The sequence below is a fragment of the Rissa tridactyla genome, chromosome 2 (assembly GCF_028500815.1).
Source record: "Rissa tridactyla isolate bRisTri1 chromosome 2, bRisTri1.patW.cur.20221130, whole genome shotgun sequence".
Classification (NCBI taxonomy): domain Eukaryota; kingdom Metazoa; phylum Chordata; class Aves; order Charadriiformes; family Laridae; genus Rissa; species Rissa tridactyla.
In genome coordinates, this window is record NC_071467.1 from 114,365,713 (window position 1) to 114,382,451 (window position 16,739).

The 16,739-nt window shown below is 35.3% G+C and overlaps 1 protein-coding gene across 5 annotated transcripts in view; it reads left to right on the forward strand.

Annotated features, from left to right (window-relative positions):
• BBS9 (Bardet-Biedl syndrome 9) overlaps positions 1-16,739 on the forward strand; it is a 304,742-nt gene that overhangs the window by 125,905 nt on the left and 162,098 nt on the right. For all 5 annotated transcript variants that reach the window (XM_054193653.1, XM_054193651.1, XM_054193652.1 and 2 more), the window contains one exon: positions 12,386-12,568. In XM_054193653.1, coding sequence (XP_054049628.1) covers positions 12,386-12,568 — 183 coding nt within the window. The remainder of the gene's footprint in view (positions 1-12,385; positions 12,569-16,739) is intronic.

Here is a 16,739-nt window from a genome sequence, read left to right on the forward strand (position 1 = left end):
CAGTTCCTTTAATGGTAAGCTTTGCAATGGAGTTATTTCCTTTGGGAAATGATTTTTCTTTTATATTTTCCCCTAGGAATTTTCCATTATGAAAAGAACATAATGTTTGGTTCATATTCTTATTGCACAGCAGGTTTTCTTTAGTACTTCTTCCCACAGGAATGGTGCTCAGTAATTCTCTCCAGTCCTATCATTTAACAACATGCCAGCTGTCTGCTTTCTTACACAATCAATGGAGCTCAGTAAGTTAGTTCTACACCTGATACGAGGTTTTATCTATTTTTATATATTTTCGTAATTAATTTTTGACAAGTGTCTCAGCATCACTCTGAGGGCATTGCTTACTTGGAACCTGGCTATGCAGTCTGAGTTCAGCTGTGTGCACCTGCAGTGTGAATCTGAAATGCCATCCTTCTCTATGGGCTCCTAAGCAGACTCCAAGGCATTTTTGGTAACAGTGGAGGCAAGCACTGGAAGGGGTCATGAAAAAGGTATGAATATGAACTATTCATGAATATGAGTGAAAACAGAGAAAGGTTGTTCCTTACATTCCTACCATTTTATTTGTGTTAATTTCTGCCATCATTCATAACAAATGCTTTTTTTTTTTTTTTATGGCAGCAGATGCTAAAGGAAGCGATGGTTGCTACTCTTTCAGAGGATGTAACTGTATAATTTAGGTCATGTTTCTGAGCTCCACCAACTTGAAACATCAAAGTGAATTTGTTCTGATATTTGGCCAACTTACTTAGTCATCCTTCTAGACAAAACGTTTATCTGGATTTTTGGTCTGCAGTGTGGCTAGAATGTGCGCTACCCAGATGTGTTTTCCTAACTTTGATGCAGTAGAATAAAGCAAACATAAATACCCTTTTGAATACATCTCGTTATGACCAGTAATGGTTGAAACTAAATTAAAACTATTAGATTTGACTGAACCAGGGCATGAACTTCAGATGTATTACATCAGGGGAACAAGGCGAGTGTTTAAATTGAGCTTTTTTTGAAAGGAAAATCTTTTCTTATCAGAAAGCCTATCTCAGCCAAAATCTGTAAGAACATTTGTTACTAATTTAGTGGGGTGTGTTTGCATGTGGTTATATATTAGCATTGAAAAACGAGCTCTTTCCTGCTCTACATAATTGAGGGTACTATTTGTTAATCCAAATTTTATGCAGCGGAACTATCCATAAACTTCTGCTCAGACAATGAGGAAATTTTTCTAGGACTAAAACAGAGAAAGATACAAGGTTAGTTATCACATTTCAAACACTGAAGCATACCTGACATTTGCTGTCTCTTTCCTCTGCTCTCCTACTTCCATGATCCCCAGTGGGAGTTTTAGTCTATGTCAGCAGGACTTAGAAAAGACCTTACACATCTTGTCTCATCTCCTCCTTAGACTCAGTTGCCTGTTAGAATAAAGGAGGAGTTGAGGAATGAGATGTTTGTATGGAAGGCTGCAATATAAATACACTAATTCTTGTGCATTTGATGGTAGGCTGTTTAACGCTTTTTTTCCTTCATGGAAAAAATGGCTTTCTTCTAGGAAGTAGAGTTGTGAATTGAACTTTGAATCATTTTGAGTGTGCCTCCAAAACCTTTTTGAAGGTGAAAGATTGTTCCCCCTTTAACTTTAGGTTGGCCTGAACTGTCTTGCTTTTCTGTCACCATACTAGGGTATATAAGTAGGGAGGCTAGGTGAAAAATGAGTTTATCTCAATAACCAGCATACTTGCCACACAGCTGTTGTTTCAGTAGAGAAGTGGTGCTAAACGTATTGGAAGGAGTTTCTTTAATCTGTTTGTTAGCTCTTCTCTATCTTTTCATTATTTTAAGGAAAAGAACTACAATGTGGGATTAGCAGTCCCTTACTGAAAGTAAGGAAGAACTCATATTTCCAAAGGCATGGGTGAAGGACTTTTGCCTGCACTGCCAATTTTGGACTGTTTTCATGACATTCCTCAAAGGCTAAGAGTTCGTAAATGCATCGTTAAATAATGTATTTCAAAATTAATGTTAGAAAGCCATATAGCTTCGGGTATATTTAGAAGTGCAGCAGGAGAACAACATAGAATGTTATGATTAATAATAAAGCCCAAATCCTGTAAATATGTACATGTATATATAATGTTGGCATTTACTTTATTGGACGCCAATCCATAGCTTGTGGTGAGACATACTTGCTTCGTCAGAATAATCCTACGATAAAACAGCTTTTGCACACTAAAATAATTACTAGTTTTGCAGCTTGTCTTATTTTGAACGTAAGATGAACCAGTTTGGGAGACAAACATTTCCTTATTTTGGTTTTATGTTTTGATTTCTGCTTAAGTTCTAACTCCTATGTTTAACTGGTAGAATGCACTGCCTGAGTTTATTGTGTGGCTAGGGCAGGTGTGCATGTAAAGAAAACTGCACCTGATTCTGTTCCTGTGAGCTTTGTGCTTGTGAATAAGCAGGGTATTTCAGCTGGGAATTCTTAATTTGTCAGTTTGAGAGAAGAGAGTTAGAAGGTGCAGTTCCAGGTGTGCAGAAGAATAAGTGTCACTGGCCATTATCTGCAGCATAACGAATTTGGTGACCTAAAAATATATGTTCTTTTGATCACCGCCTGAAGAGTTGCCACTGAATACACTGTATTGTTACTTCAGGTGGTTCCTTTTTTCTTGTCTGTCTTTTTCTATAGATGGAGGGTCCCAGGCAGGGATATGATAAGCTCTTTGCTTCTTCATTATTATATTAAGTCCACCTGCTCAGTGACTTGGCAGTAGGATATTTTTGGTCTATCAATAATTGTCTTGCTCCCAAAAAATGAAATCTACATCACTGAAAATAATCGCACCTCTGTGGCAGTAACTTGTTGGCATAGACGTTGAGTATTGTATGAAATCGGATGCAACTCAAGTTTGTGAAGTGAAATTTGAGTATTGTTGTGGAGCAAGCATTATTGCAGACTGTGCTGTACTTCATCTGTGGAAGAACGCAAGATTCTGCTTTGTCTGAAACTTACTCTTGTGTCACCTTGCATGAACAATGAATTTTTACTTTCACTAAATGACTCTTTTGAAACCATCTTTCTATTTTTGCTAGTAAATCCAGTAAAAACTAGTGAACTCCAATCTTTTTGCTGAATTCTCTTCAAGTTTTACACAGACTGTATTTTTGACTGAGTTTTATAAAACCTGCATTTCATCATGATGTTCCTTTGTTTTGAAATGGTTACATCTCTTTCAGAACAAAAACCAGAAGAATTTACAGGAACCTTGTAATTCAAAGACGAGGTATTTAAGAAAGCAATTCGTATGTTTTGCGACGTTTGCACTTTGACTTGAGAAGCCCATTTTATTTCCAAATGTATTGGCACATGTTCTCAAGATTTTACTAATAATAGAGAAATTCTATAAAGTATCTCAAAAGAGAAAAGTAATTTTAATGAGAGATGTCCTGAAATTAGTGTTGTAGTTAAGTTTGAGCTTCTAATTAGCCTGCCATCCGTTTCCTTTGATTGCTATGTTTAGAATTTGTTTCCAGAGTGTATTCTTCTAATTTAATCATTCTGAGTCCTACTGTTGCTCTCAGACACTGTGTTAGCAATCACAAAGTTTTTTAATCACTTACAATTATATGCTAGCCAGCCTGAACGGGGAGTTCTGGAAATTTCCTCAGGTGGCTCAGTATAAAGCAGAAGTGCCAAAATCGCAAGTGGGATTGGGTGGACAAGTTTAATAGCTTGGAATTTAGCTTAGTACTTCACTGTCTTGACTAGCTTGCTGATTTGTTTGATATTGATACTATTATTGTTAAAGGTGTTGGAATAGAATTTGCTGGAATGGCTTTGTGTTCATCTATACAGATGGAAAAATATCTATGTGATGTGTTAATTGGATTTGTTTTTATTAACCTTTTTAAAATGTGTTTGTCACCATGTTTGTTTTTCACTACTATAATAAAATATAAAAATGAGATGAACTTGATTTAGGAGTTGTGTTTTACTGTGTACTTTCTGATAGGCAATGATTTGTGAATTTATTCTAGATTCCTAAAACTGTACTCATCACCTAACATTCTACAGATGCTTTTTTCCCCACTAGGTACATATGACTAATCACACTGAGAGTAGTGGTCTCTAATAAGATGAAATCCTGCCTTTTCTGAATCGATGCAACGTTCCCCCTGCAGTTAGCAAATCCTTGGTTTTACCCATTGAGCTTCACTGTATATAACATTTGCATAAGTATGATCTAACGGGTCTCTCAATTTCCTGGCCATCCATAGATCCCATTGGACTGAAATACAATTAGAAATTTTCAGGATGAGACCCCTGTTAGCTTTTTTTTTTTTAAATCGTTTGCTTAGGTTCACAGCGTATTTTAATATACAAAGCACGTAACTTCACCGTTTAAAATTTGTTCCTTTGTTGTAAAATATTTTTTTTTTTTGGTCGTCATTACATAATACCATATATTTGGTGATAGAAACCAAACTCTCCAACTCTCTGTCTCTATTTAGCTAATGTTTGGCTGTATTTTGTTATGCATTGCTGCCAGTTCAACCACAGTTTCACAGTGAAACTCTGTCTTCAATATTCATTGACTCTCAGAGATCCTGTGACATATCTGTGCGTTATTTAGCACATCCCTATGCTTAAATGGAACTTTTGTTTTGAAAGGGTAAGTAAAGGTTTCATTGTAACTAACTGGCTTCTTGGGTTTTGTGTAATTTATAGCAGATGTTATTTCACTCAGATAAGCTACTAATTTTATAACTCTGCTTTTAAATTTGGATTTTATGATGTAGAACTTGCTTCTAAATGTATTGGAAAATATCATATATGTTTTGGAATATGTTTGTAGCCTTCCTTCAAGAAATTATTTTTTTTACCCCACCTTCATGTTTAATAGTTGTACCAAATAAAAAATTACTCACATGCAAAAGTGGCTGCAATATTTACTTGTGGATAGGCTAGCAAAAAGAGGTCAAGTGTCAGGTATTGACCGTATTAAGTTATCTGGCTTCTCAAAAATGCTAAACCCCTTTAATAAAAAAAAAAAAAGTCAAGCAAATAGAAGTAAATTAAACAAGTTAGAACAATCTTAACTGTAATCCTTGCCACACATGGAAGAAATACCAGAGACAACAGGAATTCTTCTTTTCTGTTACCGTGGATTTAAAGAAGGAAGCTCAGATAAAGATAGGCAGCAATATAAAACACGAAGATGTCTTTAAATAGAACTAGTAAACTGGCAACAGTGATGCAAACAGGCAGGTTTTTGCCACTACATTAGTACTGAAAAACTTTCAACATTGATTTATGCATATGAAGAGCTGCATGTTTAGACTTAGGGGAATATGAATATTCTTCCTTTACTTAGCTTGTACATACTGTGTAGAGCTAACCAGGTTGTTGTCTTGCTTGCATTTTACTGACATAGCTTGTTTAAATAATTTGTCTAGTCAAAATGCAGATTTGCTATGAAGTAGATTGACATTGATCTATCCAGGTTTAAATTTGAATTTAAATGTATTACCAATTTTAGTTAATGCACTCAAGTGCCTGGGGTTCTGAACCCACTAATAACCTTCAAAAAACTTTCCTAGTTAGAGTGTAGTGGCGTAGATAAAAGCTGGGGGAACAGAGACTCATGAAGACAAAGTAGTAGCCTCTTTTCTTTTTGAGTGTTTTAAAGAGGAAAAAATGAAAAGGGTAGAGATCTCTTTCCTTTTGAATTGTTCATTTTCATATCATTATGTCTGTGGATAGTTGAAATGATAGTTACTTTATGCCGAAAGATTTCTTATTAACATCATTGTCACTAGTTCCTAAAGTGTAATAAAATAAGATGCAATGTGACTTTCTGTGGTAATAATCCACTGTTGCCTGCATTTGGTTTGCGGAAGTAAGACACAGGTTTGTTATATGTGAAGTCTCAAAAAAGGATTCTGAATTTAAAAGGTACGTGCATTTGGCTTTTGTAGAGTGTTTGAGTTGGTTGCCATTTTAAGCTGTAACCTGTGATGTGCTTGTAGACGATACTGCTTCATGGCAAATTCCAGTTGAAGGTGCAGTAGAGCTGTTAATCATAATTCTGTCATGGAAATAACACAGAAGAAAACAAAACCACACAGCTTTCCTTACAACCTTGAGTATTTTGTTAATTTAGCTGTTCTCGTTTCCAGAGGCACAGATTGCTATAGTAATTACTCGTGATGATCAATAATTTCTTGTTCATCAAGTCAGGCAGTAGAACTTTGTGAGAATAGCTGGGTGCATCCAGATAGTGCATGGGTCATAGTGCTGCAACTTCTTTCGTCTCTCTGCTGTCTTCTCAGATCGGGGTCACATTGGGTTTCACTTGAAAGTTGAGTATTCAGTGTCTAGTGAATTGGTCCTTTGTTGTCATCACGGTGGGCCTATGCCACAGTTTCAAAAACTGTGGTCGTGGTTAGCACTAGCCGAGGCATTCATACAAGGGTCAGATAATTGTGGCCTGAGGTACTTAATCCCAAGGTGCGCTCTCACGTACCCATTGCAGCGCTGTGGGAACGCCGTAGCGTTTAGAAGTGCTCCCTTGAAGGAGTGACATGGTTATTCTTTCTGGTGACTGAGTGTTTGATAAAGATCGCTCGCTGACATGGATATCTTTGCCCGCATTCCATAAAGCCTTAGTCACCTGTCAAAAGCTGTGTGCACAATGGTTGTTGAGTGAGATGGTCTGCACAGGGAATCAGGCTGCTAATCACTGTTTTGTTATGTTGTAAACTACTTTGATAGTTGCCCGTTAAAAAAAAAAAAAAGTTTGCTCCCAGAATAAGGGATATTCAGGATTTTATTAATTAAACTGATATTATCACTTATGTTATCTGTTTTAAAAGTTTTCTTTGCTGTGTCTTAACCTTTGTATATGGGTGCATGCCATGTGTGCCAGGTAAACAAAGGGACTTGTAAGGAAAAAAATATTTTACTTTAAATTCTTACATGTTCTATGTGAACTAGGTTATGTGATGGAGACTTCTTAAAACCATGAGAAAAATATTCTGTTAGAACTTGTTATAGATTTAGCATCTGGGTTGTATTTCCCTCTCTAAAATGAATGAATGTGGGGAAGGGTGAAATACAGTAGTAGTAGTAGTAAATGTCCTTGCAGTAGGAATGAACAAGCAGTAACCCCAGCATTTCTCAGCCCTCTATTTTTTTTTTCTGCTTTACGTGCATTAGAATCCTGGTTTATGAAGACCTAATTTTGTTTAAAAACAGTTGGAAAGATCAAATAAGTACCTTGCAATAAATTATTCCATATTAAGCTAAGATCAAGTGCCAGAAGAGACCTGTGAACTCGTGATCTCCATTTTTGCTTGTATAACTCTATGTACAGAATGGCTCTTTTGAAACCAGGTATAAAAGTTTAGACTATGGATTAATTTACCATGGAGTACGTAATAGTCGTGATAATCCCTGTGTCTGTTTCAGAATAATTACAGTTCTGATGTTGTTTTTCATATTTTAACAAATTTTTTATAGAAGATTTGCTCCTAAGTGCTATGGATGAAATGTAAAGAGATTCTGTATTCCTTAAATGTCAAACTTCTGCTCTCTTCAAACTTGATTTCTGCTAAAGATGAAGATACTTCAAATTTACCAGAAGCTGAACCCTGTGTGATAGAATTGGTGAGAATAAGACTAGTTGGCTAAAGTTTCACCAGTGGTGGACAGTTACGTTTTTCTTGGCTGTCTTAAAAAACCACAAATGTGTCAGTCATGATTCCTGTTCTCCATTTTAGACTATGGTATAAAACCTGTGGGAGTCTTCAGTCCCAATGGTGTTAGGGACTCCCAAGAAAATATACCGCCAAGTCAAAAGAAAGCTCTTTGGAACTTCATACTCATTTCTTGCCCTTTACTTTTTCAACTTCTTAGCCAGCTAATAAGAAGGCATTTTGTATTTTTGGAATTGTATTGGTATTTTTTTGTATTATTGGAATAAGCCTGAGAGTGGTGTTCATTATTGCCCAAGGAACTTGTCTGAATATACAAGACTGGGTATGTTGCAAGACTTTTTCAAGGGGGATTACTAATTTTGAAGTTACTGCTGGATGTAAAACGCTGCCTAAAAAATATCTTTAAGTAAGCAATAATAATGGAGAAATCTGATTGTTCTGAAAACTGGAATCACCATTGGTTTACAGTTTTCAAATGCTTGACATCTTATGAGGTCTACTTAGCAATGAAATAAGAGAGAAATATTTCTGCTTGAACACTTAAGACGGAAAATACAAGAAATGCTCTGTGCTTGGAAATTATTGCAGTCAAATCCTTGTAATAGGGTTGAGAGGTGAAGTTCTAAAGATTATAAAAGTACTTCTGGATTTCAGCTTTGCCTTTGCAACTGTGAATATGAAATTTAGTAAAAAAAATCTTAAATATGATCTTAATTTAGAGAATAGTTCTCATCTGCCTTTCGTTCTTTTTTTTTTTTCCTTTTTACAACATGATTTCATTAATAACTTGTAATTTGCTAGGTATGTGTATTGGAACAGAGAAGAATTTGGTCAGAAAAATTTAAACAAAAAAGAATGTAAATGGAAATCAAGTTTTGGTCAGTTGTAAAAAAATATATTTAATACTGTACTTTCAACCCATTACAATACTTCTAGTACTTCTTAAATCTTTCCTGCATCAGCTACTTTCCTTTCTTCCATTGCTTTTAGACAGAAAGTTTGAAAAACTTACTTTTAGTTTTCTCTGTTTGAAAGCTTTGCGATATTAAATAAGGAGAAAGAAAAATGTTAAATAGACAATGATAGGCCTTATGCAATAAAGATGGACTTTTACTTGGTAATTTCCAGTTGATCTAAAAACTTTGCATCTAAGCTACACTAGGAACTGCCAGTTGCAATATATTTTTCCACCTACTCTGTGGTAAAGTGAGACAGGGAGAGATTTCCTTTTTTTGGTATATCTGTTTAGAAAGATAATATAGTAGATCTTAAATAAACAAACTGAAAAACTACTGTGAGAACTGAAGGTATCGTTGGGAAATTATGGAGAAACCGTGACTGAGTCTGAAGAGGCCAGGATCTCAGTTTGCAAAGGGTATGGATTCTTTCTTTCCCTCAACTGTTGTAAAATACAATTAGAGATAATTTTCAGGTGAAAATAAAATAATTAAAAATGTGAATGTCATGGTTTTAGAACTTCTTAATCCTTAAATTCTGCAAGCGTTTGAATGGAGAACCCCAGAACCCTTCTAAAATTCATAGCTTATGTCCTGGGAGTTATTTAGGGTAATTTTCCTCTGTGAGGAAAGACTTCTTTTTTTTTTTCCCCTCATACTAAGTATTTACTGTGGAACCATGTGTTGTCAAAGTTATCTTTAGTCCCTTCCAGCTGCTTTCTATGTTGCTTTGGCTTTCAGTTCTCAGCATGTCTTAGGGTGCTGTCTTGACAACCTTTTTTTCTGTCTGTGGTGTAGGCTTTTTTAAAACTACAAGACTGTGTATGCCTACGTTATTATATTGTAATTAATATTGTATTATCCTGGATATTCCGGATCTCAGAAAGCGATATTATTCATCTATTAGCAGAATAATTAGTACTTAGAAATGTTTTTCCCCCTCTTTGATTTCTCTACAAGTGTAAAGTAGAACTCGTATATATGTAGTCTTTTAAAGATTTAATTGCTATATGTTTCAGTGACCTGCAACACTCTGAAGACTGCACCCCTCCTTTAGAGACTTAGGTCTGTCACTGATATAATATTTGTCTTGTATTATTGTGCCTTCAGAACTGTAAAATTTCGTACCAAAGACAAACATCTTAACAGTTGTACTTTTAAGTGTTTTTTATCAAGCTGCTTTCAAATTAGCTTATAGGCTTGGTACATTAAGTATTGTTTGGGAGTACTAGGATATTTGTTTTACATCTATAGCCTATGAAAAGGTGAGCATCTCCTTTGTTCATCATTTTAAAATGGAAAGAAAGCAAATTTTCTAATGAAGGATCCTTAAGATAAAAGGCATGCCAGTTACTTCTCTTTATGCAATTTATGCTCCAGAGGTATACAGTACAGTGTACATTGAAATATAGCACGGAGTGAGAGACTGCCGTTCATTAATGACTCAGTCTAGAAAGTGTCCTTTGCCTTTGTTATTTAAGTGGGCTTTAGGTAGTTGTCCTGTAAGTGCAACTGTCTTTGCCTGACTCCTCAGCAAAATGTATATTAGTTGAGCATGATAGGATACAGCTAGCCTGCCTTTATTCCAAATTCCAGGAATTCAGAATTTATCCACTGCACTATCCCATCCGGTAATGACATTATAGGAAGCATACTGATGAATGTCATCAGCATGTTAAATTCATCTTAGCATATTTTTCTTCCCAAAATTCTCAAGCGCATATTGGACAGGAAAGATGGTTAGATATTTGAAGTCTACTGTTAGGGTGAGGAGACCTTGTCTACTGTTGTTGCTTGTCTCCTCAGAAAGATGAAGCTGTACAGTGCATAAAGTTACTGGTTACAGTGGTCAGATGCAACTGACGTAGGGTACTAGGTAGTGTTGCATTTGCCATGTAGCTTTGTCACCCATAACTGAAAAGTAACGGCAATACGGAAGTCCACCTGGTGCAGATCATGAGGTATGGAGATCATCAGTGCTTTGGTCAGCATGCGGGCATGATTGCATCAGGTGATATGTCCGTGATACTGTTAGTCTTCTCTAACCAAAGTGTGTTATGTTGGTTTTCACTATTTGGGATTAATTTCTCACTTCTCTTTCACATGGTTAGCTGGGCTTGCTTTGTTTTGTTTTGTTACTTGGCTCTGATTTATGTAGTGTTTGGACTCGTGAGTGTCCTGTGGGTTCTCCATTTTATTTGGAAACATTACATTTTCAAATCTAAAACAAAAGCTATCAACACATTTTGTTTGAAATGTTTCATATTTATAGTTCCCTAAAATTCTGTTTTCTTTATCTTCCCAGTCACATGGGAGCTTGGAGGGAACACACACATCTCTAATGCCAGTGTTGCAGATTAAAAATAGTTTTCCTCCACCAAATGCTAACAGCTGGTTGGCTTTGTTTCCCGGCTGAAGATGCATCGTATAGTATTTTCGTTTTCCCGGCTGTTGCCAAATGTTAATGGATCGAGCTCTGCAAGTTCTACTTTGTAAATTCAGTTGTAATACTAATTACACTTTAACTGCATTTATGTGAGGCTTTTCACAACTCCAGTCATGCACCTATTACCCATTTTGCAGATAAATAAATGGAAGGAGAAAGTGGTTGTGAGAGGTGCTTTGTGTTGACTTAAATGATAGTGAATATAATCAGCGCTGCTGTAAGCCAAGTATTGTTCAGGCAACAAGAAGATGTAGTGCCATTCAGGAGAACAGGTCTTGTAAGTTGTGCTCCCGCAGGATAAAACCCCTAACCATCATTCCTTTCCTTTAGTTGAAGTAATTCAGTTCAAATACCGTGGAAAATCTCTTGTTGTCATATTGAAATTACAGCAGTTGCACATTGAAATCACTGTCATCTTCACTTTTCACCAGTGATGGAAAATATCTAAACATTGTATTTCAAGAAAGAAGGCGTTTATAGCAATGTTTTTCAAAATATCTATTTTTGTAATGCTGTGAGTGGACAATATTATATACAATGTCAAGTTATTTCTGAACTGGGTAGAATATCATATAATAGCTCTTATGTTTTTCGCCATCTTGAAGTACTCAGCAAAACTATCTTACCATCTTACAAGGAGTGAATCTGCCATTTTATTTTATTTTGAAAATTCTTTCATAATGTCTGGCAGTAGAAGTGGTATTGCCTTCATACACATGATCCATAATGTTTATGTTTTGGCATAAAAGCTGAAGCAACTAGTGCAAAACGTGGAGAGCCTCGAGAGTTAATAAAATAACAGATGGCAATTATGTTCATGTGGAAATAATTATATACCGCATTTTTAATTGCATAAAATCAATGTATTGGTTTTGATTAATACAGGAGGCTTGCTGGTCATATATGGATTAGTGTCTTGTGTAGTATAAACCTGAAAGGTAGTTTGTTATCATGCATTATGTGATGTGATATGGGGATCAATTTCAGGAACACTTTAAGAATATGCTCTAAACACAATCCTTTCTACACTGATTGTACTAGATGGATTAATCCTCTTGCCATATGGACTTGAAATTGCCTTGTGTACACAAAAGAAAAATCTAGATAAATGATAACTCATTTAATACTCTGTAGTTTGTGTTTATGGAAAACAGAATTCCACAGGATCTTCTAAAGGAAAACAAGAGTGTGCCAAAGGTAATTTCAGTGTTGAGTGTTCACGGATGGTAAAATTACATTTAACAGACGTTTGTAATTTTTGCAGGTAATAGCTCTAGCAGATGCAGCAGAAGAAAATCAAGCCAATGTGTTCCAGGCATTCACAAAGTTGAAAAGTGCCACCCATCTGATGATTATGCTCATTAGTCTGTGGCAGAAGCTCAGCGCTGATCAAGTTGCTATTCTGGAAGCTACTTTTTTGCCATTAGCAGAAGATACACCAGAGCTGGTAAGAATCTGTAAGAGCTGCTCGGAAAATGCTCATTGACAGAGCTTTAAGCACTTAAATTTTTCCCATGTACTTTGTTGAAGGCTGTCTTTTGAAGTTATTTAGTAGCCTTATTAAGTAGGTGTTTGATGCAAACTATGTTGATTACACAGGGAAGTGGGAAAGTCCTTCCTTATCAAGCCAAGTAGGAGTGTATCACATAAATTTAGCTGGTTTTAGCTTCTGCCCAGTTGTTAACACAAACAGAATAGCCCCAATTTTTGAAGACTCTAATATAAATGCTATGTAATACACATACATTTGTATTCACATGCACACATTCCAATAGAACCATAGAATACAGACATGTCCACACAGTAATACAGTATATTTAATCCATTAAGCATTTGCTATACGTTGTCTTCAGTGTTTACGCATTGCTTTATATAATGGATGAAAGTTATACAAAGGAAATACTGTGAATAGATAATGTACTTTTATTCTTCAGACCATGCTCTAGATAGACCTGCTTCATGTAGATATCTTGAAAATTCTGCTCTGATTTAGTGAGTGTGACGATGGGAGATTGCGTGCAAAACTTGAAGAATGGTCTGTAAAGAAAGATAATGCTGTGTTCTATTCTTGCCTAAGGTCCCCAGCTAAACAGTGCTTTAGTTGCATTAAAGAATGTTCTAAATTTAAAACAACTAGAGTTGATCTCTAGTTAGTTTCAAGTCCAGCCTTTTTACTAGATTCTAGAATAAAATACTTAGAGATAGCATGCCACAATTAGAGGAGAAAAAATTCTGACATTAATACATCTCAACGGTTTCTTTTAGATATCTGAACTAAAAAGTATACTGCATAACCTTTCACAAATGACTTCTATAGAATAAAAAATAAAGATTATCTAAGTACATATTGATTTTAATTTTCATGCTTTGCAGAGGGTTTTTTGCAATATACAGTGAAACCAGACTTTGATACATGCCTGGAATACTTAGAATGGTTTGTGGCCATTTAGAAAGCTTGTGTTGGGTTCCAAGTGAATCTAGGCTCATCTGCAATTTCTCCCTGTGGAGAAAAAAAGTGTTTTGTCATTTTACATGTTAGTGACCCACAGGAGGCAAAGCAAAACAGTTTTGTTGAGATTTGTTTTGGATTTTTTCCTCATTTAAACTTGAAAACTCAAGCTGCGCAAATAAGGAGTGTGCATTCCCATGAATGGAATTTAACGAAAGTTAGTATGAATCTTATGAAAGCCCAAACAACCATTTTTTGCATGATTCACTTTTATTTTGCCGTCAGGAATTGCATTGCTTTGACACATGTTTTGATAAAAGATGGTGAAATCTGTTATGTATCCTATAACTCAGGATATCACTTCAGTGTATATCTCGATGTGGTTTTGTTTTTTATAGTAGTTAACAATATTCCATGTTAAAGCTGTAAGACCTCACATAAATATTGTAAGGATGTACATCCTGCAGAGCAGCCAGGATGAAAAATGTAAACCAACAATAACCAGAGGTGGAAATGGAATTGAAGCCTTGACAAAATACTGAAATACATGCCATATTGAAGTTGTTATAGTACCACAGAAATCTGAATGTAATTTAAGGAGAAGTTTAGGCAGGGAAGGGGGAAATCTTCTGACATACCAATGGTATTTACAGACAGAAGCTCCTAGCTAGCGTTCAGGTTTCCTTGCAAGCAGTTGAGTGGAACGCTGGTGAAAGAAAGTACTCTGAAGAATTTTTATTTACTCTTCAAACAATCCTGCACAATGGTTTGTTGTATTTTTCTTTGGAGGGAATGTGTTAGAAGACAGTTGGGATGCAGTCTACATCTCCAGAACATTTTCTGCCTTGTGAGCATTAAACTGTGGAAGTGTTTTTTCAATAAAAGGGAAATGTTTAGAATATACTGTTACCATAAAAAGAAATGCTTCTCTGACCATAACATCAACATTATTCTCATACATGCCATTCCATTTAGAACAGATTGCATCTTGTTTTCTAGACCTGGCAATAACTCTTGTCAGATATTTAGCAAATACAAAAGTGGTGTTTTGTGTTCCCATTGTCACCAGTCTTTTTTTCAGACTGCTAAATGGTTTCTGTTGCTGCAGACTTTTGTCTAAGAATATATAAAATTTGGGTTTTCTCGTCTACAAAGGTATAGCAGAAATATTACTGCAAACTTGGGTATTTTCTGGGAATAACGCATATTTGGCATCATATTTTGTTTCCAGCAGTAAACTTCTAACTAGCATCTAAATAGTATTGCTTTGATTAAAATGATTAAAGGGTTGCTCTTGTTTACTATTGGAAATGCAAGGGCATTCCCCTTATTCAGTGATTCTTTCATGAATTCTGCACAGTCTGAGAAGTATAACATCAGAAATTGAATGAGATCTCTTAGGTCTCTGCTTTTGACTAGTGGGATAAATGAGCTAATTCTTCTGCTGATGAAACCATTTAGAAAGTGATGCCAAAACTGAATAGAAGTTAATCTTAGTCATGTGGAAGTGAGGTGCATTTTTGTCCCAATGTACTTTGTTACTGTGTGACTAAAATTAAACCTATATTCAAAATACAGAAGTATATGTTGTCAGTATTTCAGAGCATAGTGATACAGCTCCATGCAAACAAACTATCCTTCAAAAGGTATACTGATTTTGAATCCTGTGTTTTGCTATCTGTTGAAATATATGGTAGAAAACTATTTTAGAGTGCTTTTGGAGACAAAAGAATCCATGATCACCATAATAATATTAATGATGTATCAGAGATTTTATTATGCAATTCACTTTTTTCAGAACAGTTGATGACTGTTCTGCAAGACTTAGCATATTTGTTAGTAGCTTTTAATAGTGAGTGACAACAATTTGAAGTAGTATAGAGCCTGAAAAATGAAAAAGGCAAGGAACATTTTAAGGGATGTTTTTCAGTGATTATACTTTACCAAGCTGAGTTGTCTGGGTGGAAAGATATATTTGAAAAATGCTGAGTTTGTGATAAAGCATATGTTTACAATAGGAAATCCTTTTGGGAAAGGAGGGAATTTGTCCAGGCTAATTTAAAGGATTCAAAGGGTTCATGCTACATGGGATAGTTTTGATATAACGGTTGCATGGCATCTGGATTGACTTATGTCTGATCGTTAAGTTATTAATGCTTTCTTTGTTTAAGATATTACAAAGGGAAAAAAATATTTGTCAATACTAACATTCTAACTTTAGGACTGATGGAGGGCCCTCAACAGTATGGCCATCAATATTAATTTTACTATAGAATTAACATTTTCATACTTCTCATGATTTTATGAAATAATGACATACAGGTCCTTCATTGCTCAGAATCATGCCTTTCTTGTTATAGTCACATTTGTGATGCTAGAGTAAATAGTAATAGCTACAAACTGGCATTGAGGAAGTACATTTTCATCTCCTTTTATTTATGTTTGGAATCATACCAACCAAGTAAATGTCTGTATTTGATCTTAACTTCTTATTGAAATTGTAATTTGAAGGAAAAAAAAAAAAAAGCCTGAGGGTGAAATGCATATTTTTAAGTGACTCTATGATCTAATTGAAGTTATTGACTATAAATTTACTACTTTACAGTGTAGATTAGATAAAGTAGAAAAATATACTTTAAGGCAATGATGAAAACGAGATGGTGTCAGAAGAATATAATGAAGTGCCTAGTAAGAGTCATAGGAATTACTATCAAAAGTGTCTCTGCTTTCTGTAAGAAGATGATCTGAATGTAAATCACCAGAAAAAGAAAAGATCAGTCACCTGGGAAAGACTGGATAGATAACCTGCTAGGTTTTACGCATGATAGCAGATGGGTTACTGTAGAGTTCTTGAGTAACATAGAAAATACCCGTTTGTGGAAAGAATCCTTTACTCAGTGAAAGTTCTCAAGCTTAGAGATAAGATTATTTCTGTAATTCCAGGAGGCTTAATTGTATCAAGATTGGTAGTAGCCAACTTTTTCTTGGATTTTTCCATTAATGTTTAGTACTGTTGAAGCTTTGAGCTAATAATTATATCTTTGTTGAGAGCAATTTTTATGAGTCCTAATTCTTAGAATTCATTGGAAATTGTCATTTTTCACTAATTGTTGTAATTAGTTAGAGTGTAATCCAACCTAGGGTCTTAATCACAGTAAAATATGTCTGG